The 27087-nt window shown below is 37.9% G+C and overlaps 1 protein-coding gene across 2 annotated transcripts; it reads right to left on the bottom strand.

Annotated features, from left to right (window-relative positions):
* Window positions 1-1184: 1184 nt before the first annotated feature.
* On the bottom strand, window positions 1185-25815 carry IRF6 (interferon regulatory factor 6). Of its 2 annotated transcripts, XM_063297451.1 has the most exons (8): window positions 25710-25814; window positions 14007-14183; window positions 12069-12273; window positions 11012-11134; window positions 7614-7772; window positions 6661-7053; window positions 5890-6008; window positions 1185-3641 (listed from the first exon to the last, which is right to left on the bottom strand). In XM_063297451.1, the coding sequence occupies exons 2-8, from the start codon at window positions 14178-14180 to the stop codon at window positions 3420-3422; spliced, it is 1395 nt and encodes a 464-aa protein (XP_063153521.1). In that variant the 5' UTR covers window positions 14181-14183; window positions 25710-25814; the 3' UTR covers window positions 1185-3419. The 2 variants fall into 2 exon arrangements, with proteins under 2 accessions (XP_063153521.1, XP_063153522.1); XM_063297452.1 differs by lacking the exon at window positions 7614-7772 and having other exon boundaries at window positions 25710-25815.
* Window positions 25816-27087: the final 1272 nt, after the last annotated feature.

Below are 27087 nucleotides of genomic sequence, written 5' to 3'. Positions count from 1 at the left end.
GATTTATAGTGTTTCCCATCCATTGCTGTGGTGGCCTAAAGCCTGTCTTTGGGCTCCTAGGCATATTACTATGTTTTCCTTTAGTTCCTGAAACCAAAGGAATGTTAAGAGCTTTGTGCTGCCTTCACTGTTGAGCCCTATTCTATGGCAGTAACAGACTGCTTGCCCACCAGGGAAGAACATCCAGCATCTGTGGTTGAAGGTAGACTAGAACCAGGGTCACCCCAGTGTTATTCCCACAACTTAACCATTATGCCATGCTGGATTTCTTTTCAGTGAGCATTTTATTTAAAACTGCAATTAACCATTTCAGACTCTTACCTGTTGTCTTCCTATTCTTCTAGTTCCCTCAGCCTTACTGAGTATGTATTTCTAGTCTATCATCTGCTGGCATTACACGGTCAAAATATGGAAGTTTCTGCTTGCTGATTGTTGCTTCAGGGAGCCAGTCATTAGTCATCTAGGAGTGGTTCTTCCAATCCTTGCTCTTTGTAACTGTTCCCAAGTCCTTAATCTGAAATTTCCCCCCCCCCCATTCTTTTGGTGTTCTGTTTCCCAACTTCACACTTGCCACTGAAAAAAGCATGGGTTCTGTTGTCATAAAAATGTCCTTTTCCTACATCATGATGTTATTGTTGGAATTATCAGGGGTCAACTCAGCAGTCTCATAAGCATAAGGGGGTCTTTCTAGTAAACACACCTCTATTGTGCTTGTGGGATGTCACATGGGTCACCTATTTCCACTTCCTCCTCCTCCTTGGGTTTGGGGATAAACAATCTCCATTACCTCTTGGGCACACCTGCAAGCAGGTGCTGCTGCAGAATGCAGCTCTCGTCCTTTCATCTCGCTTGCATGCAGACACTTCTATGTAAGTGCTTTCTGCTACGAAGCTGATTGTATCCAGATCTACTGAATAAATGTAAGCTACTTTTTTCTTCTCTTCATCTAACTACTGTGTGAAGACTGAATTCTTTTCTGAACATAATTAAGCTTATTGTGCAAGTTTCTTTTTTGGTTCATGCTTCTACTTTGCAAGATGATTGTTAGCTGCTTAGAGTTCTTCATGAAGAAGTTGGAAGTAGGTATCATGAAAACTCTGTGAATGAGATATACATGTATGTTATCACTAATGTTCTTGTGTAAAGTAGGCCATTTTTATGAAGCCATGTAGTAAGACAACAGATTTAAACCCAATTCTATTCCAACTATTCCATTTATTGTAGGAACGGCAGCTATGATAACATTTTTAATACACAAATGATTTCAAATCAGGAAGTTCCAAATCAAACACTTAGTAGAAAGGAGAATGCCAGTTATCTTAGGAATGCAAAGTAGGTATGGTTCAGTTATATGTAATTACTATCTAGCAAAAACATAGGTAGATGAGGCTAAGATAACATGATGTGCTATATGAAAATGCATTTTCCATCATAGCTTGTCCAGAATAAAAGTACAAATTACCATTTTAAAGTTGCCATATTTACTTTTTATATAGTAATTTTATTAAACATTACAATTAAAAAGATAAAAACTAATACAAACTAAAAGAAAAAGAAAAAATAGAAATGCTGGAAAAAATAAGAATATAGTAAAAAAAGAAAGAAATCTATAAAGAAATGACTTCCCCCTTCATCAAAACAAGTTTAAAGTATTTTAGTAACTTACCACCTTCTCTTAAAATACAACAAATAATCTCTTCTTCCCATATCCCATCTCTTATCTATAAACAAATTCTTAAAGCCTCATCGTTCGGTCCTGATGTCAGCAAGTCTATTAAGGGGTTATTGGAGATAACATATCTATTTTAACCTTGATCAAATAAACCGACTTTATATTCCTTCCTTTTACTTTTAACAATCTTTAACTTTAATCCCTTCAAATAATGTCCTAGAACTTGATTTCATTTTTTTATTTGTCCCTTCTCACAATCTTCAAAGCTTTAACAAATCTCTTTTGTATATCCGATAGAGGAAATTTATCCAGGTCACCCTCTTGGTTTATTTGTATATCCCTTTTTCTGTGCCATTCTTGTAGCCTGTCATTTTTAAATCCACTTTCAGATCAGTCTCAATCTTGTCAGGTAAATCTTATTCCTCTTCCATAGCATCTTTAAACACAGCCTATCTATAGAGGTAGAAACTCTTAAAATTAACTTCTGGGTCCATTGTTCAAAAATATCCTTCAAGATGTCCAATGTTAAAATATTTTGCCTCATTCTGTATTAGAAAGACTAATAAGTGCTCTTCTCCTTTACTTGTAATCTTTAGTTCCTTCTGGTTTGCTCTAGTGCTCAACCTTCAAAGTCCCTTCCTATCATGTTTTTTTTTAAGAATTCAGAACAAAAGCAGGATTCTTATAATTAATTCCAAAATCTTATTTCAAATCCATCTGGACCCATAGTCCATTTGTAACTTTCCAAAATCAACGTTCTAATCACCCTTTTGCCGTTGCTCTTCATTCTGCCACTGCGGTTGTCAGCTCCCCCTTTTTTTTCTTAGTTCACCATTTCTTCCTCAGAAGTCCTAAAATTGGCATACTTACACATGACTGAATTAGCTGTGTTACAATATTCATTTTGTGGATTCACATTTTGGCAATTTTTTTTTTTAATTTTCCACACAGAGCTCTCTTATATCTTCTGGTAATCTGACAGTCTGATTCAGCTAGAAACGGTTGGCTGCATTTGAACCATTTTTTCACACTGTACAAGAGACAGCCTTATGTTGTGCCTCAACAGAGAAAAACATGAAAAGGGCTTCTATTTTGCCCAACTTAATATCTATCCTTACGTCTTTGATATCTTTCTCAATTGGTTTTAAAGTCACTTTAATTTTTTTTTAAAAAAACTATGCTTTTCAGCTTAAAACTCACGCTATTTTTCATCTATATAGAAAGAATAAAACAACAAGCAATAGTTGAGAGAATAAAATCTGCCTACTGCTAGTTATCAGGTCACTATTTTGAAACAAATTTAGTTTGTAGTGGTTACATATTTCACATGTAGCAGCAGCAGGAGTATATTTTAAAAAATCGTATCATGAAATAGTATAATACATTTAAACTGTATTATAAAAACACTCTAAGAATAAAGCAGGAGTGAAGTAAGAATTCCTGTTAAAGACAAACTTGTTTTTTAAAAAGAGCACCACAGCACTACATTCAAGCAAGGCAAAGCTCACTTTTTTTAATATATTTACATTAATAAAAGTAAAAACTTTTCTAGAGAAGTATGCTTGTATACATGTATTTAACTAGATCAACTTTTGCAAAAGTATTTAAAACAGATTACATTACATATCAATATTCCTCATTAAAGTTTCACATATTCAAGAGACATTTAAAAGTGTTCTTATTTCAATTAATTTCAATCTAGAATTAAAGAATTCAGACAATTGTTTGGTTATCCAAGACCTCGTCATCACTGTGCGGTAAGGGGTGGGGTTATCTGCATATTTGGTGGCTGCACTGGCCAGCCTTCTTGGTGATTCTGCAACAGGCGGTAGAGTTGCTTCAGCTGCGCAACAATGTTGTCCTTGATATCAGGGATAGAGATCTGTAGCCGCACACTGCCACTGTCAAAGGAGCGGGTGAAGTCACCCGAGAACATTTCATAGATCATCCGAGCTACAACCGGAATTACCTGTTTGAAAAGAAATCCCATGTTAATCTTGATAATATGATCAATTCCTGGAAGTTCATCTGGAAACCTAGAATAAACCAAATGTTCAAGTTAGAGACAACTATTAAGAAATGTATTCTTGATTGATCACGTTTATACTCCACCACAATCTGGAAGGACTCTCAGTGGTTCACAAAGTTAGAAGTATACATTTAGAGTTTACATTACTTGCTTCCTTGAGATGAAAGCCAATGAAAACTCTTTACAACAGAGACAGAAAAAAAAAGTGCAGCATTTACCAGCATCCTATCCAGCACTGAAATAGAAAAAGAAAATTCCACCATTTCCACCAAAAAATTATCAGCTACTATAGATTATGTCACCAGTAAAACAGAATACAAGTTTTTGCTCCACTGCAGCAATGGAGAGTAGCTGTGGCTGAAACAGACGCACCAACAACATGCTGTATCTGTCAGCACCTGTTCATTCGAGCATTCATACAATAACAGTCAGGAGGCTGTGTTCCTTTAACTGTTTTAATGAAGTGAAATGAATGGTACAGAGGTCAAGCTGCGAATGGAGAGTTCCCGCTTAAACCTAGATTTACAACTACATTCCCTTAACTGATTCCCTTTCCCATGAAAGTATGTCACACACACACACCCCTCCCATCCAGGTGGTGTTTCTGGTGTATCTCAAGTCATTGTCCTTGATGTCTCCCATAGCCATAGTAATCCACTTCACACTCCAACCTCACACCCCCTCCCATCTGGCGACACAGAGTCTACACCCATTGAGAAGGAAACGATGGCAGATGCTCCAATAAGGGGTTCTGTGAATCCTTTGATTGGGGGATCTGGCAGTATCATTAGTTGTTTCAAAACAACTGTTTCCAAGGGCATTGGGATACACTGATTGATTTGTATTAACTCATTAGTCCAAGTCCAGGTCTGCAATTCACACAGTCCGCACTATGCTTCATGTTTAAGCCAAGCTTGCTCAGACAGATCTAGCGCTAACATAGCAAGGCAAAGATACTTTGCATAGTAGCAAGAGCAGTAGTGATAATATCAGATACACGGTAAAAGGGAATGAAAAGATCTTTCTGTCTTCCATTGGAATAAGGTTGTACTGATAATTTCTATGGGATTCTAGAGCTGTAGATGGCCCTCTACCCTGGGAGAGACTGTGGCCAGATTCACAGTTGAATAAGCCACAATCATCAGATCCACATATCTTTCTTAGCTATGTTCTGCAATATACAAAGCATAGTATCTTGGTTTGACACCAATTCCTACTCAGTTTGAGCAGAATTAATCTTGTAACAAATTTTCCAACAACGGTTCATACGAAAGACTAACAGTATGCTAAAAGTAATTAAAAGTGACAACAACGTACATAATCAGTGAACACCTCTGCTATTAACTAATTACCAAAAGAATATAGAATAAAGATCTGAGAATGTTGTGGTAGCCAAACAAATCACATTATGGCTTAGCACAACGTGTCAACAGAGTCCTTCCCTGATCATCATTTGCAGACAGGTAAAAACAGATTTATTCCTTTGGTAATTAGTTAATAGTAGAGGTATTCACTGATTATATGGGTTGTTGTCACTTTTAATTATTTTTAGCATACTGTTAGTCCTTCATATGAATTGTTGGAAAATTTGTTACAAGGGTAATTCTGCTCAAACTGAGTAGGAATTGGTATCAAAGATAAAGAGTTCTGAGTCTTTACTCTGCCTGTAATGATGATGATGGATCAAAAGAAACCACAAGCTAGAAATGTGATTCTTCAGGTAGACTGCTACCACTATTAAATGGGAAAGATATGCCTCCCCAAATCAGTACTTCTATCTCAGTCTGACTTTATTGGGTCTCATTCAGTCCTTTATCCTTCCTTAGTTCAGAACATCAGTAGCCTCACTGCATTAGACAAAAAGGAAAGGTGGATCCTGACCTTCATTCTCAGATTTATTTTTATTAAACAAGGTTTGAGAGGAGGCTGTCATTACATTCATGGTAAAGTACAGTCTTTCCTTAAGATCTTCTTAGTCAATAAGGGAAGACCTAAAAATGAAGAGATGGAAAGTGTGTACTGGTGGACCAGCAGCTCTGGCTCCCTACACACCTTATTTGCTCATATTCAAAAGAACCCATGAAGCAGATTTTACACATTCTAAGTGGAGACCTATTCTATGAGAGATGCAACTACATTCTTGTACTAAGGACTAGTAGCATATTTTTGCAACTTATTGTTCTCTTACCTGAACAACAATCAGCTTTCTCTCTTTTGATTTTCCATCTGGCCATTCTTCTCCAAAACAAAAGTAGATCTCATATGGTGGTTGTTTACCAATCTGTCCTTTCTGATGGGCAATTAACTCTAAATTTAGAGGAAGAATATTGAAAAGAGAGAAGCAATGTATTACATTATTATGGTCAAAAAACAGGTTGGTAATGTCCAGTAAGATATGTATGCATTTGGAAATGACAGTTTTTCACAATTAATCACTACTACTTTAAACCCATGTTTGTTTGTCCAGAATTATCCTAGCCTCTCCTTCCCCTTGTATCAATTGATCCAAATGGCATTTGCTTTCAGCTGTCCTTTAAAACCAGATCAATGCAATAATGAAGAATAATAGAACAGGTAGCTGCTCATACCATTCCACTCACAACTTTCAGCAACATGAAGATGTACAGAATAAACAGTGACACCAGAGACCCATCTGGTCCAAAAAGAAGAAAATAGGCAGAAACAATTGCTTCAGTGCAGTACAACAATACATTGGACCCACAACCAATAGCATACAGAAAACATAAGATACACACTGCAGACCCAGCAGGTACTAACTACAATAACTGTATCCATGCTATAATGCTAACAGGGATACAGCCCTAGCTGAGCTAGCTATATGGTATTAATCCCAAAGGGCTAAAGACCTGTGAAAAAATATACCAAGATTACAAAGTTAAAACAAACAATACTGTTAGTTATCCATTGATGACGATCCAAAAGCACTAGAGCTACTCACCGCTTAGAAATGTTTCTAAACAAAAGAGCTTAACTCTCTTCTGTCTTTCAATTAAGTTTGGTGTGGTGGAGGAAGGTGCACATGGTCCAGACCAATAAACTTTGCACTGGCAAAGCCTGATAGCATAAATAGCATGACCACTGACTTCTAGTATTAGCCCTCTGTCCATTACATCAAGCAGTCGACTGGTGAAGAGCTTTTGCTTTTCATTTGTGATCAGTTCGGGCCCTGGAAACTTGACTTGCTCCAAATTAATAGGACCAAAGAGTTCTTCTTGATCTGGCATAGGACCCAATTCTCCATAAAAAAGCCTGCAGCCTTGGGGGTTGCTCACGGTCATTGTCTGCCCAAACTCCTTGCCTCGATATTCAAATTTGATTTCAAGATCTGTCACTTGATTAAGAAGAATATATTATTAATATATCAGGCAGTACAGTAGGAGCCATAATTGCATTGTACCATATCAAGCTGAATAAAAACAACACAAAATAGGACAGAACTACAAGTATTTGCAAAGGAGGGATATGATTTGCAGAGAAACCAATGGATCAGTCATGGAGTCAGGTTGATTGTAAAATAATGACAAAGTTACTGTAGAAAGACTTGCTGTTACATGAACCCAGTACTTAGCAATAGCCACAAATGTATCACTTGATATGCACGTTGGCTACCCAATGACAAGCTACCCAAATATCATTAACCCAACGTGAACAGTTTTCAACTAGTTGTTGTTTACCAACCAATGCCAAATAAATCTATTTTTAAACACAGAATGTTCCCTGCACAAACCAATTTGAAGAATAACAACTGCAGAAAAATGTTGGTATTTGTTCAGCAAGTCTTTCAGATACTCAGCTTACTTACTAGAGGCGGACACTCAAGACTTTGCTAACAAATCAATGCATCATTTCTCATCTATTTATTCTAGTGCCGCCTGCACCAAAAAGACTTACTAGGCAGGGAGCTAATCCAGAGTTCAGGAGAGCTGTACATATCATGCTGCAGAGCTGGTAGTGCAGGAGGCATTGGCATCTCTATATCTTCAGGTTCATTCTTTGGCCACACAGCTTCAGGGCTACAGGTTTCCACACTAGCAGGAGCCATTGGGGAATCTAAGCAAAATAAATGTAACGTAATTATGTAATCCCCAAAGCTTCCTAACATTTTAAGAAATTTTGTCTATAAAGAGATTTTCATATCAGAGAAGGTTTCATTAGACTGCCTTATGCAAGTCAGTATTTAACTTGGTACTGTTGGAATTTTACCTCCCCTTTCATCCAACGTGACAATCTAAATTGAAAGCCTGTATTCTTTTCTTCTAGTAAGCCTTAATAAGATATTATATTAATGCAATCCAACAGTTTTGGCCTATAATTCCAAGAATTCTCACCAAGTGAAGGACAGGAGTTCTACAGCCAAACACAACTGTATCTTCATAATCAGCGAGGCTATGGAGGTGCTTTGTGGAGTGCCTCAGGGGTCTACCCTTTCCCCACTCCTGTTTAACATCTACATGAAGCCACTGGGTAAGGTTATCCACACTTTACAAGGGGCTGCCCTTGAAGAGCACTTGGAAGCTGCAGCTGATCCAAAATGCAGTGATGCAAGCAGTTTTTGGCATTTCCCATTACTCCCATATAACACCACTGTTCCACAAGCTACACTGGCTGCCAGTAGGCTTCCACGTGCAATTCAAGGTGCTGGTCATCATCTATAACGCCTTCTATAGCATAAGGCCAGGATACTGGCGAGACCACCTTTCTCCTATTGCTTCTGCCCACCTATCAGATCTAGTAGAGAGGGCACGCTCCAGGTCCCTTCTATTAAACACTGTCATCTTGCTGGAGCCTGGAGTCATGCCTTCTCAGTGGTGTTACCTTCCCTGTAGAACAGCATCCCCCTGGAGATTTGGATGACCCCCAACCCTCTTAGTCTTTCGCAAGGCATTGAAGATCTGGCTGGGTCAGACCAGGCATTTGGGTCAGGGTGGAGATGAGCTCTGCTACTATGGGTGATTAATAGTTAATAGTGCCGGGGGGGGGGGGCAGTAAGTTTGGAGGGTTTGTTTGTTTCTAATCTTGAAAACTGCCCAGAGACATTTGTGTGAGATGGGTGGCTATATAAATGATATCAATAAATAATAAATAAATCAAGATAAACTATTTGCAGCCCTAGGGCTTCAAGGAACTATACTTTAAAATCCCCCTATGCAAAACAATCAGTTTAAATTCCTGGTACAAGCCACTTGTCCCTTTCCTGAAGCTTGGCAGAGACAGAAGAGGGTATCAGATACAGGATGCCTCCACCTAGTTTTTGCTTTGCCCCCCCCCCCACAACATTTATTTATTTATCTAATTTATCCCTGCCCATCTCCTCCCTTCAGAGGCCTCCCATGTGCCCTCCAGCAAATTATCCTGGTATAATGTGTCCTCAGCAGAATTAAGGTTGTCTCTTTCATTTAAAGAGTCAAAATTACTTTCTATAGTTTTAAATAATGTCCTATTCTATCAGGGATATGGTGCAGCTTCATGTTAAAAGGGAGGAGTGATCATAGTTCACGGAGATGTCCACATAATTCTAACAAATGAATTGTGGATGTCTAGGAATTCTCTTTTAATTTCACAGGGAACATCAGCACCCCTTCCTTTCTCTCCAGTTAGTTTATAAAACAAAAGTGTCATACTCAGCTGGACTGGAGAGTAAAATTCTGAATCAATAAAATAACCTTGGACTAGGATGTAAATTTTCTCTAAAATGGTAGCAATCTCAGAAACAAAAACATTGGAAAAAACAGACATGGTGCCTATGGTTCTGGTTAATTCTTAAACATTTGCTGCATGAAAAAAAATGTAGTGATATATATTTCTGAGACATGGAACAGCACCCCTTTGTTTCTAACAGTAGCTTTCTTATTCTGAAATCACACTACATGGAATTCTATGTATTATAGGTTACAATAAATCCCTCTAGAAGTACAAGTACAAAACTGTCTGTGAGATTTCTGTTTCATTTATTTTGTTTACAAAATACTTGAGATGCTTCATACAAGTAATTAATGGGTTGATCAGCAACCTTAATTTTCTCCAACACCATTCCTGCACTACAGCCAACATTTCCCAGCTTGACTTAAAATGTCTCCTAAAGAGTACCCAGAAAAAGAGAGCTTTACAAGTCCTTTGCAAATTTACCCAAGGGAACCACCTCCTAAGAAATAAAGATGGCAACTTCATAGGAACAAAAGGTAGGCAGTCCTTTTGTTAGATCAAAAGAGAAAAGAAAGCATTAGATGAAAAGTGTGTGAAAAAATAAAATACACGTCACTTGTAGATTAGAAAATTTTTTAAATGCATAGCACTGTCAAAATATAATTTTAAACAAGCTCTGAGCCTGGAAAATTAATGCAGAAATATTTGTTGAAACAATGATGCAGTGAAAACCTGAAAAACCTGAACCTAGCTCCAGGGTATTCCAAGACTTTTAAAGCTGTGACATATTGCCTTGCCAGGAAGGTGTGTCTGTTCTGGCTACGCTGTGGGAATTTACCCTCTTGGTACAATGGAAGGTATAATTTACCTTCTACATACAAGGGAGGGATAGTATGCCACTATGGAAACATCCTACTGTTCCTAGACTTATCCTATTTCGAATAGCAGTGGTGGACGCAATGTGGAATGCACACACTTACCTAAGGTTATAAAAAAAAAAAAACAGGACAACCAGCAGACAGCAGCAAAAGGTTAGATTTTTCTGTAACTATTGCCATCTAGTGGTTTTCCAGATTCCCGCAGCCCAGATACCATTGCCATAACTTATTCCACCCTTTCATTATTTCCAAAGCTTTAGTGTCATAATCCTCAGGAACCCAATTAAAATACATTCTCTATAGCAAGAGAGTGCCCTTTGTTTTAAAACCTGACTTGCTTTATATCAGAAAGACATGAAGCACACAGAAGCTGGATTGTGCCATGCATGTGTATGAAGATCTCAAGTCAATAATTAAGAATCTGAATTCCAGAATTGTCAAATTTAGTTTCTGCAGAAATGCAAAAAGTATGCCAATAAGTATATACAGCTACCTGCATTTATTATTAAATATCTATCATACACACAAAAAGCAGGGTAAGAATTTTTACCTGGGAGATTAGTATGCACCATTTATGCTAAATGTAGGACATATGCTTTATTGCTCTCTGTAGCATGTTGCTTGCTAATCTAATTGCATCTAAAGATAAAGTTTTCAGAAAGCATTTGTCAAAATGCTGTTTAGTGCATTAACAAAAAGAAAACAGTATTTTAAAACATAGATTTAAATTCAGTTCCATTAGCCATATGTCAGAATACATCTACTAACCATTGATATTAAGAAATGGAAAGCTGTCCTGTATTGCTACATGCTGAGACTCGTTTAACTCATCTTCATCTTCATCATCAAGGTCATTATCCTTCTCATCCCATGGAACTGAACCAGTAGAACCTGGAAAAAATGCAGGTATTGGGAAATTAGAAAGTAATGAAACTCCCTAATTATTTTTTAACAAAACAGAGAAAAAAATGGAATTCCTGTTTAGGAGACCCATGAGAGTGTTGCAGAATAATTCATTCTTTGGAATTCTTATGTTAAATACTCTTTGGTTTCCAAACTTGGGAAAGTCTGGGAAATCCAAGATTCATTTTTGCTTCTCAGCTCAGGTTTGGAAGGCTCTGGTGGCATGGAGCACTTCTCCTAGAGCACAAGCAATTCAATGAGAGTACCATAATCTGTCTCACTGAACTATGCAACTAATGTGTTAGAAAGTACATGGTGGTGAAGAAAGTTTGCTTCCTCCAATATCTATTTGCCCACCAGATTCAACAACTAACCCAAGAACATTTCTTCAAAGCATGTGCTGACAAGGCCCTGTTTAGCAAATAGGAAATGTGCAACCAAAATTCCTAATGAATGCTATCCAGTGAAGCATTTTTTTTTCAGAAATAGGAATATTTTAAAGTGTCTTCTTAATGGTGCCCTTTCTTCAGTTCAAAATGAAGAGAAAGGAAGCAGATGGACAAGCATGGAAGATGCATGAAAACTGAACCTCCTGAAACACAGATATCATGTCCTTTTCTGTCTTACTTTGGATCCTTGCCAGGATGTACCTGAACTTCAAAGTCTTTATTTGACTTTGGCTTTAAAAAGGAAGCTGAGCAATGTAGACTGTACCATATGTTTTGTAAATTCGTAAGTATGTAGAATGGAATCTTAAGCAGTACAGCCAATTAAATAACACGAAGGATAAATTGATATGCTTGTTCAATATAGTTATTCACTTAAACATCAGTAACCCAGAAGACCTCACTGACAGTAAGACAACTGAAGGTAGAAGAATTAGCTACATGCTTCCTTAAACAGAAGAGTTTCTCTGTCTCACCAGGATTAATGATTGGCGTCATGGATGGTGGGATGTCACATACTTCATAAATTTTAACTGGATTCATTGGCACCTCTTTGGTGCCATCATACATGAGCTTGAATTCACGGCTTTTGTTGAGAGCACACCGGAGTTGGGCTTTCCATTTTGCAGGGTCAGGATCATCAACCCCTTCTTGATACTTTCCTGTTTCCACAGCCCACGCCTGGGAGCAAAGTACATCACGCTCAGTGAAGTGTTGTCATTATGCCAGCTTCTGTTGAATTGCACTGCCAAACTTATCTATAACATATTCCTAGGCAATAAATTCTGCAATAGGTAATTGCTGCCTTTCACCTAACAGACAGAGACTTCTAAAAAACATTAGAGATTTTCTTTCCCAATAAATTATTCCTAACAAGACACCTGATTGTGTTAAAACACTCAGTGTTATTTTTTTTAATGTGGGATTGAGTTCCAAGTTTATCTAGATAAAATTAATTCACACATGTATCTTCCTGAATAAAAGAAAAAAACCTACACCAAACAAAAAAGTCATTAACAAATGCCTTTATTCTCAGCTTATTTTTCTTTATAAAGCTATTAGAAATGGCTGCATGAAAAACCTTCCATATTTATATAAATAGCATACATTGCTCAAATTTACTTCAGGAGAATATGTCTATACAGTTTTAAAAATGCAGATGAACACAATTCTCAGCAAACTGTTGAGAAGAAAACCTAACAGAGTTCAATGAGGCTAACTCCAAAGGAAGTATGCATTGGATTACTGCCTAAGATAAAGAACTCTAGTGGCAGGTGACAGAACTCAAACGTAAGAGGTGAACAGTTGAGAAGTAGATAATTAAACCTTGAATCTGAAACTTCTCAGAAGGAAAGCCACAACACACCAGGAAAATTAGTTCTCTGTAGCACAAAGTACACAGAGTAGAGAGAGATAAGCAACAGACATCTGATTGGAAGAGATTTTTATCTACCAATTAGTTGAAACCCTATTTGAATATATTGTGCTTTGTATATTTCCTTGTCCCTCATTTGTCCCTGCAGTGAGATTTATGCCTTTGTACTATATGCATGCTTGTCCTCATAGGATTTCAGGTTCAGAATGGGGTTCTGCTTATGAAAACAATGCAGGATACATATACATCAAGCTGCATCTCTGATCATACCAACCATTTTATTCAGAAAGCAAAAACCAAAACTGAGACTTTTGAGATATTATATGCTACGTGAATACTCTGGTTTCTCTTCAAATCACATATGTCTTTCGTATAGTATATGCAGTTGTATAAGGCAAAAAACAACTGGGCAATGTTCTCCTGCCCTTTTCCTTTAAGTTAATAAATCATCTATTGTGATTAATGAAATGCTATGATATTGAAGGGCAGATAGGGCTAAGATGGGATACATAGTTATCAGAATATGAAGAATGGGGCTTAAATGACATACCAACTTTTAAAGAAAGCAAGCTTGATTGCTGCCTCAGTTTTAAAAGGGCATGATGAAAGACACAGGATAGCCAAGTACAAATCACATACGTATTTGACCACACCTTTATGGTAATATATCTTCACCTCGCAGGACCACAGTTCTTCAAAAAACAACTACATTTATGACCCAATATGCCAATATATGCCTCACATAATGACAGTCCAAGTCTAAAGCAGTTGCTATCATATAACTAAAATCACTTGTAAAGGGATCCATTTGATGGACTCAAGAACTGCAGTCTAATTCAAATTCACTACAGTATTGGGGAGAAATATGGTAGCGATCTTAATTAAAGCAAAGGTGATACAAAACAGCAAACTCAAATTGGTCGCATACTACCTCTGCTGTTATTAATATCACCCTCGTCCAGGTTGACCTACCTACCTATCTACCTACCTATTGTATAGCATACTAGCTCTGTGGAACTGTGTTTTTTTTTTCAGTTACCTTAAAAATGGTATTCTCCTCTTCATGCTGAGGACTATGTCGAGTTGCATGCTTCCAAGGAATCTGAAATCGCTTTTCATCCCTGTTAAGCCAGATAAGACCTGGATACATACCACTGTCAACCTGAGCTACTAGCCAGGGTTTCAGTCGAACTCTGCGTGGATGTGATGCCATTATCTAGAAGGATAAAATATACACAGCAAAAGAAGTATGAAGAGTTTGCGGAACTTCATTTTCTAAAGAATAAAGCAATAGAAACCAATTGTGATTGCAGATTGCTCTGATTTCCTTGTAACCTATTGTTCTGTCAACTGATCTGATTTCTTTTAAGATCAAAAGACTAACTTCACTTTTTCAGTATACTGAGACTACCAACTGCAACACAGGTAAAACACCTATACAAACTGGATCAGTATACACACAGTATATCTTTACAATGAAATAAAGGTGCATGTATAGGAAATGGAAAGAAGGGAACACTTCCCATCCTCCGGAACATCATTTCCCAGAACCTAGATTGGATCCCACCCTTTTGGCCTTTAGGAAGGGCTTGAAGACTTGGCTGTGTCACTGTTTCTGGGGATTCAGCAGTAGTGGTGAGCCTTGGCAATGGTTATATTAAATGGAATGTATGGTTATGTTGTTTTTTAATTGTTGTGAGCCACCCAGAGTCACACTTGTGAGATGGATGGCTATACAAATTTGATAAATAAATAAAATAAACATAATCAAAGAAGAATACAAGATAATCTCCAAAAACTATAGGAACTTTGTCAAAAAATGTAAAGCTCAAAATGAACTGAGGCTTGTAAAAAAAATAACAAAAAAGATTTCTTTGGATATTTTAGAAATGAAAGAAAACCTAAAGAGAGTGTAGCTCAATTGTGAGGAGAAAATAGTGGACTTCCAGGGAAGAAATGGCAGACTGAAGATGGCTCTGTGAAAAGCAGAGCTGGCAACCACTGCGGAATGAAGGGCCAGCATGTAGACTGGCTCTTCGTAATTCTTCTCTGGACAAGGAGAGAACTTGAGGTTGCCCACAAGTGCTCCAGACAGTTGCTCCTCACAGTGGTCTCCTGCAGATTTAGAGCTCTGGGAGACAAGGGAAGAGCCATCTTGCTCAAACTGTGGTCGGCACCTTTGAAAGGATACTACTTCCTTTTCTAATCACTGTTGGGAATTGCTTAACTCCCTTTCAGCTATTAGGAAACTTTGGATCAAAAGGTTTTACAGCACCAGGTCAGTTTCCTTCCATTCTTAGAGAAAGAAATTTTAAATACAAGTTTAAGGACTTAATTTGGGGTGGGGAGGATAAACAGCAAAAGGGTTATTAGAACTTTGATTTTAGAAAGTTACAAACAGACTAAAGGTCCAGATAAATTTGAAATAAGCTGTTGAAAATATTTATTTATTTTTATTTATTAATCAAATTTATCACCGCCCATCTCCCAAAAGGGACTCTGAAGAATCCTTTCCATGGGAAAATGCTTTTGTTTTGCATTCTTAAAAAAAAAACATAGGTTAAGACTTTAAAAATTGGACACTAGAGGGAACTAGAAAGAGCTAAAGATTACAATTAAAGGAGAAGAACACTTAAATTTGACTTACAAATACAGAATGAAGCAAAATATTTTAACCTTGGACATATTGAAGGATATTTTTGAAGAATGGACCCAGAAGTTAATTTTAAGAGTGTCTGCCTCTATAGATAGACTATGTTTAAAAGATGTTATGGAAGAGGAACAAGTTTTACTTGACAAGATTGAAATTGATTTGACAGTGGATTTAAAAATGACAGGCTAAAAGAAGGACATGGAAAAAGATGTTATACTGGGCATACAAAAGAAACTGGCTGATGTCAATGATTAAAAGGGATATAACAAATAACAAATCAAGAGAGTGACCTGGATAATTTTCCTATATTGGATTTACAAAAGAGGATTGTTAAAGCTTTGAAGAATTTTGTGAGAAGAGATAAAGAAAAAAAGGAAAAGAAATCAAGTTCTAGGACATTATTTGAAGGGACTAAAGGTCAAGATTGTTAGAAGTAAAAGGAAGGAATATAAAGTTGGTTTATTTGATCAAGGTTAAAATAGATATGTTGCTATCTCTGGTAACCCTTAATGGACTTTTGCTGACATCAGGACTGAAATGACAAGGCTTTAAGAATTTGTTTATAGATAAGAGATGGGATATGGGAAGAAGAGATTATTTGTTGGTTATAAGGTGATAAGTTATTAAAATTGTTTATACTTGTTTTAATGAAGGGGAAGTTGTTTCTTTATATATTTCTCTTTTTTTCTTTAGTATATTTTTATTTTTTCTTTCTTTTCTATTTTTCTATTGTTTTCTTTGCACCTTCTATTTTTCTCTTTATTCTTTTTTTTTTAAGTTTGTATTAGGTTTTTTGTATTTGTAATTTTTAATAAAGTCACTATTAGAAAAAGGGAAAAAATAGTGAAGCAGAAATGGATGATTGGTGAGTAGACAGAACCTCTTAAATCATATTTTACATCTGACTTGTCTCTGAAAGGAACCCTAGCTGACCATGGTTAATATGGTGGGAAAAGAAGGGAACTGCATTTTAGGAAAAAAGCAGAAGATTAAGAGAGAATTCAGCTAATTTAAATGAATTCACATCTCCAGAGCCAGATACACTATTTCACAAGATACCAGAAGAGGTGATCACAGAACCATTCTCAGTAATCTTTGAGAACTCCTGGAGGACTAGTTTGGTCTCACAAGATTGGAGGAGAGAAAATGTCATTCTCATCTTCAAAAAAGGAAAGGAAGAAGAGCTAGGAAACTACAGACCAGTCAGCTTGACATATATACTAGGCAAAGCCTTTGAACAGAAGTATGTATGTGAGCAGTTAGACTAGAATTAAAAGGAACCAGCACAGGTTTGTTGCAAGCAAATTGTGCCAAACTAACCTTATCTCCTCCTTTGAAAGAATAACTAGTAGATCAAAGTGAATAAGAGTAACTAGATGCAAGAGAGTATCACAGACATACCTGGGCCTCAGCAAAACATTCAGCAGAGTACCTCATAATATTCTCTTTCTTAAAAAGGTAAATGTAGACTAGATGGTACTGTATTTAGGTAGACACACAGCTGACTGAATGTACTCATTAATGGCTCCACTTCAGCTTGGAGAGGAGTTCTGAGTGGAGTGTTCCATGGCTTTGTGGTCTAGGTTGTGTATTGCACAACATTTTTATCAATGACTTATATGAGGGAGTTCAGGGGAAACTTAAAACTGTGAGGGTTGGCTAATATTTTAGATGAAAAAGAGGAGATTTAAAAAAAAGATCTAGACAAACTTGAGCAGTAAACTGACCTAAACTGAATTTAACAGGGAAAAATACAAAGTTCTGCATTTGGGTAGGAAAAATATAAGAGATAAATAGAGGCTACAGAGGAGACCAGTAGTACATATGAAATGGATCTGGGTGTCAATCAAAAGTTAAACATGAGTCAGCTGTATGATGCAGCATCTAAAAAGTCAAATATCTTCCAATGCATTAACAGAAGCAGAGTCCAAATCATGGGATATAATTGTTCAATTCTATTCTATCCTGGTCAGACCCTATTTAGAGTATTTGGTCCAAGTTAAATCAAGTTCAGAAGAGGGCTACCAAGATGGTGAAAGGTCTGGAAACAAGGCTGTATGAGGAACAACATGTATGAGGATCTGAGTATGTTTAGCTTTTAGAAAATATAACTAAAGGATTATATGATAGCAGTATTCAAATAGCTGGTCATGTAGAGGCAGCACTGGACTCCAGACAACAGGATCAGAATTGACAGATTAAAATTACAAAAGAAGGTTCAGGCTAGGCATCAGGAGGAGTTCTTGACTGAACAAGCTGTCAGCTAGTAGAACAGGCTGGCACATGTTGTGGTGAGTTCTCCTTCAAACAGAGGCTAGTAGTCATCTGTCATAGATGCTCTAGTGCAGTGCTTCTCAACCTCAGCAACTTTTAAGATGTGTAGACTTCAACTTCCAAAATTCCAGCATCTTAAAGTTGCTGAGGTGAAACACTGCTCTAATGGATCCTACATTGAGTAGGGAGTTGGATTAGGTGACCTTTATGGGCACTTTCAACACTATGATTCTAAGATAAATCTAAACATTGGAATACATATTAAATTCTCACCCCTTCCCCAAATATATCAGTGTACCAAGTTTCTTCACCCATTCTGTGCAACTTAGGATAATTTATTTTAACCAACAGAAGTGACTGTGTTTGTCAAGAAGTTGCACATCCTCATTGCTAGATATCAGAGCAGCTGGCTAGGGCTACTAAAGTGTTGTAGTTCAGATACATCTACCAGGTTAAAGTTTCAATAACTTGTACAGTACTGGAATAAGATGAAAAAAGCAGACAATCTAGAAAGAGCAGCCAAATGGATGTATGGAATTATCTGAAAGAATTTTGGCTTTCTCCACATAAAGTTTGCTGGTGCACACTTCACAACTGTTTTTCTGGTCAGTGAATGTGAGATTTGAACTTCTAACTTATTCTTGTTCTAAAAAGCAGTCAGAAGCCATAGTTTGCTCTTGGCTTCTAATCCATGGGTTATTTAGGAGAGACAAGCTAGAGATCTTGGTTCACAGTAAGCAAAGCAAGGAAAGACTACAATAGCTTGGCTACAATAGCATTAAGGACAAATAAGCCTGCCTGCTATTGGAATGGATGTATGAAGATCACAAGGTCTTGTGTTTTATGATTTTTCTTTTTCCTTTTTAAAAAATTAAACACAGCATAAGATTGACAAAATCTATTTAATTTTTTTGTGAATTTGGTATATTCTACACATATTTGTTGCTGCTTTGTTGTTGTTGTTGTACTAGACTTCCACAACATGAATTCCTTTTGGGACTGAATACTTTGCTAAAATCACTGGAAATCTCATGTGACATATTTTGTTTTCCTTTTTGTGAAAAGCTTAAGGTAAAGGTAAAGGTTTCCCTTGACATTAAGTCCAGTCGTGTCCGACTCTAGGGGGCGGTGCTCATCTCCGTTCCAAAGCCGAAGAGCCGGCATTTGTCCGTAGACACTTCCGTGGTCATGTGGCCAGCATGACAGTCACAGAACGCCGTTACCTGCCCGCTGAAGCGGTACCTATTAATCTACTCACATTTGCATGTTTTTGAACTGCTAGGTTGGCAGGAGCTGGGACTAGCAACGGGAGCTCACCCCATCATGCGGATTCGAACCGCCGACCTTCCGATCAGCAAGCTCAGCAGCTCAGCGGTTTAACCTGCAGCGCCACCGCATCCCTTGTGAAAAGCTTGCTTGGCTATTTTTCAGGTCATACATTTGTATGGGAACTCCTGATTTCAGCATTATGGTTTTATAACAGATCTTTGTTTTTTTCTTTGACATATTTTCCAACAGTGACATTTTTGGACTGAGATGTATTAAGAATGTTATACTCTGTGGGTGTGTATTAGATTCAATTTATGTATTTGCTGATTTATATTAGAGAGTGATATAAAAGTCCTTCACTTTCTTTTGTATAAAATGAGATCATCATCTTGCAATGCCCAATTCCAATCCGGAGCCTTCCAAATATGTTATCATTGTACCAAGACAGCAGAGCCATTGGGATGGGGAAAAAAATCATAAATCCTACGCAGGCAACAAATATAACTCCTCAAACATTGCAGACAACCAGCCTTCAAAACAGCTTCCAAACACTACATCCACAGACAAGCACATACTGTACTCTTTTCCTTCTTCAGAACACAACCAGAGATTGTCATATTAAGGACACCACACTTGCTGTTGCTGCAACAGGATTTATATTTTTTTCATGGATCATTTCATCAGACTGTCAGGGGTTAGCAATTATGGTAGCTATATTACATTTGATTTCAAAGGAAATATAATTCTAAATATCAACTGTTGGGGAACTTAAGCAGGAGAGTCCTAATGCATGCCATATCCCACTTGTAGGTTTGCCAAGGCATTTGCTTGGCCATCGTGGAAATTAAATGTTATATTGAAATAAGCATTTAACGGTTTTTGTTCTTATACTGTACATCATTTGATAACTTATATATGTTGGTATATGCATCGCAAGGTGAAAGCAGTAGGAAACAAGGCATGTTACAATGCCAAACTATGCCAAAGGTAACTACACAGAGTGCAAGTAAAATACACAGAAAGCCAAAGGAAAAATGCATCCAATCAAAATGGTTGTGGTTCATATCTAGTGATCTATAGGCAAAGCAAGATGATATATTGATGCATGCAATTTCTTTCTGTAAGGCTACCCATTCCCTGTCCCAATTTAACTCAAATCTGTGGTATCACTGCTGCAAATGGCTTCCAGTAACTTTGAGCAGGGGTCATCTTTTGATAGCTCTTTGACAGTCTGATACAGCCTTTCTCAGCCTTCTGACCCTGGAGGAACCCTTGAAATATTTTTCAGTCCTCTGGGAATCCCTGCACATTCAGGCTCAAATATAGGCCACAAGTTACAAAATTATTATATTTGTTTCATGGGTAGGCCTGTATATATGCATTAACAGGGTTCTCAAACTGAAAATAAAGAATGAAACTTAACTCTTTAATGTGAAGATTGAATTTGTCTGAATTTGAAATATATTTTTTAAATAAATGGTGATCTCCCAGGGAACCCCTAGTGACCTCTCATGGAACCCTAGGGTTCCACCAAACTTTGGCTGAGAAACCCTGGTCTAGTATAACAAAAGATCAAAGAGTCACCAAGTTGGAAGGGATCTCCATGGCAGTCAAAACCAACCTCCTGTTCTGTGCAAGAATTCAAATTAAGGCATTGCTAAAATATAATCCAATTTCTGTTTAACTACTTCTAGTGAAAGGGAGTCCACTACCTCCCTGAGTAATTGGTTCCACTGTCAAACTGTTCTTATTGTTATAAATGTTTTCTTAATATTCAAATGGAATCTGCCTTCCAGAAGTTGGTACACTGCATTCTGGGATGACAGAGAAAAGGTCTCAGCCTTCTGTGAGGTATCTTTTCAGGTGTTTGAAGAGTGTCATCACTCCCTCAGACGTTTCTTTTCAAAGCTAAACACTGCCAGTTCCTTCAATTGACCTCCATAGGACTTCATTTCCAATTTCTTGGTCATCAACCCTCGCTGAACCTGTTCCAGCCTGTCTGAATCTTTTTTTAAAGTATAGTGCCCAGAACTAGACAGAATACCCAAGGTGGGGTCTGACCAATGCAGGATGTAACAGTTCAGCAAAGCCCGAGGGAAAGGCATATTCCTTTCTCTACAACAATGCATCAGCAACACAGCATAATCAAAATTTTCTGTAGGCCCAGAAAATTAGGATAACTCTAATTATCCTGCTACGTGTTATCACTGACCATGTCAACAGCAAACATGGAGGGGTGGTATTGAAAACAGATGTTGGCAACCTTTTCCTTTTTACAGTTTCTGCTATAAATGGCCTAGACCTTAAAATAGGCCTTAAGCAACATGTATGCCTTTTTATCAGAACCATACAATATAAATAAAATGACCAAAATAGCAAATAGAAATGCTTTAGCAACTATATTTTTCCAGTCTTCTTTTCCCTTAGTGCTCTAAAGAATGGTTGGACAACAGTTCTTGCTATGGGCCAGCACAGCCATGCTTACTTAGGAGTTCTGGTCCAACATATACCTGAAGTTTTCAGGTTGAAAAATGCTACTCTATGGCTGTTCCATAAGGCAATAATAATATAACAATACTTCTGTGCATTTAATCTAAAGACAGTTCATACAGCTAATCTAACATATGGATTAAGGACCTCTTTCCCCTTTAGTTTGAAATAATGAATGTAAAAACCAACCAAAATTGCTTAAGGAGAGATGGAACTGAGTTTTGTCCTGTTTAAAGCTGCATAGAAAGCATCTGAAGTTTCTGGATCATGATGAACCTTTCTTTTTTGTGGGAAGAACAATCAGTCTTGTTTTCCTCCTATGAATTTTTCTTTTAATCTATGAATAATAATCCAAGTGCGTTTGTACATATTTTGCCTTTATTTGAAGTTTTTGGGGAATTTGAGAGCATGTTTAAGAATCAAGAGAACCAAATAATGTAAAAGTGAGCAATGGGGTACAGCTATCTAGTAAAGGAGTGGGATTTGCATAAAACACTTTTAACCTTTGCTTTTAAAAGTAAAAACCCTGCAGAATAATACATGCCTCGGTCCATATTTTAGACATACAATTCTGCACACAATGACTGTGTTGCGCATGCCTGCTTGTTTCTTTGACCTTTATTTAGTTTCCACAGAGGATTAAGGTAAAGTCTCCCAAGTTGTATTCAGCACCTAAAGGACCAGGACACATCCATGGAGTTTCTTGGCAGCAGTAAAGATGTGGTTTGCCTTTTTCTGGGCGTTTTTTTTTTTTTTAACTTCCCAGTCTAACCTGGAATTTCCTGGTGATCTTTGGCCAAATACTAACCAGTATTGCTTAGTTTTTTCAACATTAGGGAAGGTCAACTAGGCGCTGCCATTCACAGCAAGGTAGTTTGCAGTAGTTAAGATATATCAAAGATACCATAACGTATTATGAAATCATAGGTATATCAATGATGTGGTCCTGTTTCCAGGTCGTCTTCCCATAAGCATAAGGCAGTGCAATGATGTAGTCAACCAATATGTACCACTCCAGAGTATAAACCAGGTATACTCTTTCCCATGTCAAAAAGCATTCAAAGAGAAAGCTAGTTTATAAGGGCTGTTTCTCATAACATTTTCTTCTCTTCAGAGGAAGTTTGTGTTTAAACGAAGCCAGGCATTCGAAATACAGAGTCTTCCTCTCATATATTGATCTTGTGATCTGGGCCACAACTGGGGGGGCAAGTGGGGTGTGTGCCCCAGGCACTGCGCGGGGGGGGGGCAGCTAACACCTCCCTCACCAACCCATGGGGGGGCGCAGAATCCATGTTTGCCCTGGGTGACACAGACCCTAGTTGCGGGCCTGCTTGTGATTCAGCCATCTTATATTGCTGTGTTTTCACACTATGCTAAATGACAATGGAATACTTAATTTTAGTCATTATGGATTATTCAACAACTACAGTTTAAAAGTCAGGTTTTGGAATACAGCTGTTTTTAGTCTTGGCCACATTAGAAGTTTGAACCATTAATTCCTATGTCAAGAATGACATTACAAATCAGCACATAGGCACATAACACTGGGAAGATGGGACAAAGGCAACAACTGGAAGAAACAAGTTAGGGGGAAAATATGGGTGAAGGAAATAAAACCTATGCATTTCCAAATATTCATGGCTTCTGACTATAATCTTGTTTTATTAAAGCAAAATGGGAAAAATTTAGGCACTATCAACAAACATGACATGGCCATACACATCGTGATTATTCTCAGTTCTATATACAGTTTTCAACATGAGAAGCAATAAAAACTGTAAGAAACAAATACCTGAAATACAAGATTAAAGAAACCTAAAGCAGTACTGATAATCAGAACTGAAATAAATGTTTAATGCAGCATTCATGTTAACATCTATAGTCCCCTTCATTTAATATTATTTCATTTCCTGTAAAAACTTTAATACAAATAATTTTTATATTAAAGGAGGATTTCTATTATTGCATTGAAACATAATATGTACGTGTGCATTTTTATTGAAATGAAAATTGGTCCCTAGCTCTGTCCTTTAAATTAAAAAGAAAACTTCCTCAAGAGAGCAAAGGAAGTACAACAGACAAATAAGCAAAGCAAGCCAGCCCTTCCACTTTTCAGCTGAGTATAGGCACAACCAAATTAGGAAAACTTAGGTACAAATTCCACCTCTTGCATCACAACCACTCTGATATCATTTCTATGACTGATCTCCAGAAAAACCAAGCAACAGAGCTCTTAGTAACAAAAGGTGTGTTGCCTTTACAGAACTGTGCTACAGAAGAACTGAGAGTTATCCAGGCAGACTTTCAAACAGCAATAGATATATAATGGTACTATACACAGATTCCCTATGCTTGGTCCTCAGGCTCAAAATCTCATTCTAGCACCATTTTTACACTGCATTATGAAAAGATTAAAATGGGAACATTTACAAATAGGTAGAAGCAACAAGTTATCAATAGGTTTACTACTACTTTTCTCCTTGAAGGAGACAGAATGCTTGAAACAGGCATAAAGTTGCAGCTAGGATACTACTAAAACAGATGATCCATGAGAGAAGGCAATCACTTATTTTTCTTGTTCACAAGGACAGCAACAACAACAAACCCACAAGTCTTTGTTGATATATAATGTTATGAATTCATCTGGGCAACAGTGGTCTGCACCTCTACACATATACACACATACACGAAATATAATAATGCATTTTTTAAAAAAAATAGTTCTACATACCTGTTGCTTTCAGCTTTTGATTTCAGATATCCAAACTAGACTAGTAAAACACTACCAAGTGTAGTGATGCTATTCTAGACAGATGCACAAAATATAAAGGTTACAGCTTCTGTATTGCTGTGTAAGATCTGTTCCAAAGATTCAACCTCATATTTAAAACTGGTTTGTGTACTTAAGGCATAGTCAACATCATCATCATCATGTATTTACTCCACCTGCATTTCATACTAAGGTTTGCTTAAATACAATTGTACCTCAACTTGGTTCAGATTGGGATTCTTCTTGGCCTTGCTTTTAATGAATACACTGGATCAGTGTTCCCCAAGTAGGGGATACACTGTCACAATACCCATATGTAGTCCAACTTCTCCGGAGGGTATTAGGCTGAATAAATCCACCCTACATACTCCATCAATTCACTATGCCCAGTGTACACAAATTACTAAAAGGTTGAATCCACTGCTGTATCACAATATGTAGATAATTTGCAAATTGGAGGAGGTTTTGATGTTCTCCCATTCAATCTCTGGCATGGGAAGGAATGCTGGGAGAAGGGGTTAGCAGTTGTGCAAATCCAATCAGTGTAGTAAATAGCCCTGGGAAACAGTGTTGAGCTGGAAACTTGGGAAACATCTGACCGAGGGTAAGGAAACAGCTTCCCACATAATTTATTTGTTTTATAAATTTATTTACCGCCCATCTCTCCCCTACAGGGGGAGTTTTAAGACTCAGGAAGGTCTTCTCCACAGCCTCGCCCTCTCAACCGAATTCCCTAAGCCACAGTTGTGCCCGCTTCTCCACTGCTTTGAAACAGTCCAGGGTGTTTACTTGCAGAAGTAAACAGTCGACAAGTGTCGAACAAGCCCACAGTGAACTCCGAGCAAGAGCTCGCTTTAATGTCCCCAGGCAAAGGCCTCTTTTAGGAAAAACGCTCTTCTCCGATTTTCCAACAAACCCAAATCGCAGAGGGGCAACATACGAAGCCTTTGTGGCAGGACTTTGGAGAGACGCGACGTCAGCCAGGAAAAGTGAGGACGAGAGAAACTACTCAGGCGCAAAATAAGCGAGAGAGGGGAAAAAGCGGAAGGCTTGGCGACAGTCACAGCTGGGAAGGGAAGGGGAAAGCGTAGCCATCCGACGAGGGGGAGAAGGGCGTAAGGCGAGCGCACGTGGGCGGGAAAGGGGCGCAAGTGAAAAATGCGCGGGGAGAAAAGGCTCCGAAGCCCGAGCAGTTCAGGAGCGAAGGTGCTATTTGGATTGCAAAGAGGAACCTACAGCGGAGAGGGCTTCTCCGCCGTTCTTCCACCCGCTCCGGCCAGACTTACCGCTTTTCGACCAGGCTCCAACCCTCGCTCTGCCCTGCAGCTCGCCCACCTGGCCCAGGTGCTGCGGCCACCGGGTCCGCCCCTTCGGGTCGCGTAGGGAGGAGAAGGCAGGCCTTGCTGCCAAGGGGTGTGGGCGGGAGGAAGGGAGTAGGTGGCAAAGAGACGGGAAGAATTAAACTAAACTGAAGCGCTCGTTCGGTGGCAGAGTGGCTTGACTGTTACGAGTAGCGTTAATACGATGGGAGTTCCTTTGGGCACGCTTAGAGTTTTCTTTTGCCCCTTCGTTAGCTCAAGAAATCCTTTGCTCCCTTTCTCCGCCATCTAAGTTGTGAATTTATCACCGAGAAGATTTGAACCAAAGTCCATCACATATTAAGAGACTGCAAGGCACCCTGAGTTGGAATTATGGCATTTGAAGATATCTGGCAGGCCCCAGGTTAGGAAACCTTTTCGCATTGTTTGAAACGACTGCTCCTTTAAAAAAAACCTCTCCAGTCATTTTCCATGGGAACGAGCTGGTGTAACTGGTCTAACCTGTATGCTACCCCCCCCCACACACACACACCCCAAATGCCAAGATGCTTCATACTGTTTCTCCTTGGAGGTTCCGAACTTGATTTGAGTCAACTGGTGTTACTACTTTTATGTGGAATTCCTTTATGTAATCCATTTCAGTTTCCTGGAAAGTAAATGTAGTATGACTAAAACTAGAAGCAGATTCTTACAAAATATTCCTATAATAGTTTTCCTACAATGTTCAGGTGGCCTTACAACCTAAGTTCAGGTAGTCAGTAGTTCCAATTATACAAATGGTATAATTAGGCGGGATACATTGCTCCTGAACACAGAAGTTTCACTCACAGCCTTTAACTGTACTGTACACCACTTCATTTTTTTTTCAAAAATAGGAATCAATATAAAAATATTTCAACTATATTAATAAATGTTATATCTCCTCCATGGTTCTGTGCAACCCTTTTGAAAGTCACTTTTAAAAATCTCATACCACGCACAGTTCCTGGAGCCATATCCATGTTGCTTATTTAGGTAGTTCCTATCGTATCTTTTGATAGCAAAATTCTAAAAATGTGGCTAAACGAGAAACATTTTTAATGCATTAATTTGAATTCTAGTATTAGTCTATTATATTGTTACTGCTCTGGATTATAGACTAAATCATTACACATGTAACTCAAATATGCAAATTAAAATGATAACACATGATACCTTCTGCAAGTGAAGAATAAAAGAACAATCAAACACAAATAAGTGTTTCCCACCCCCTCCAAAAAACTTACAAAAGTGTCTGAAAAAGGATCATCTTAGCCAACCATATAAAACCAAGCACAAGAAACTGAAATAGAAAGGCAAGAGTTTC

Source organism: Candoia aspera, chromosome 3, assembly GCF_035149785.1.
Source record: "Candoia aspera isolate rCanAsp1 chromosome 3, rCanAsp1.hap2, whole genome shotgun sequence".
Taxonomy (NCBI): Eukaryota; Metazoa; Chordata; class Lepidosauria; order Squamata; family Boidae; genus Candoia; species Candoia aspera.
The sequence above is the reverse complement of the archived record's forward strand: the minus strand, read 5'-3'. Positions and strand labels throughout refer to the sequence as shown.

Excerpts from the sequence above, each read along its gene's own strand:
- IRF6 (XM_063297451.1), bottom strand. The coding sequence starts at position 14,180 with ATGGCATCACATCCACGCAGAGTTCGACTGAAACCCTGGCTAGTAGCT. Across the intron at positions 11,135-12,068 it reads GACGCCAATCATTAATCCTG|GTTCTACTGGTTCAGTTCCA; the intron begins GTGAGACAGAGA and ends CATTTTTTCCAG. Across the intron at positions 3,642-5,889 it reads GAAAGCTGATTGTTGTTCAG|GTAATTCCGGTTGTAGCTCG; the intron begins GTAAGAGAACAA and ends CTTTTCAAACAG.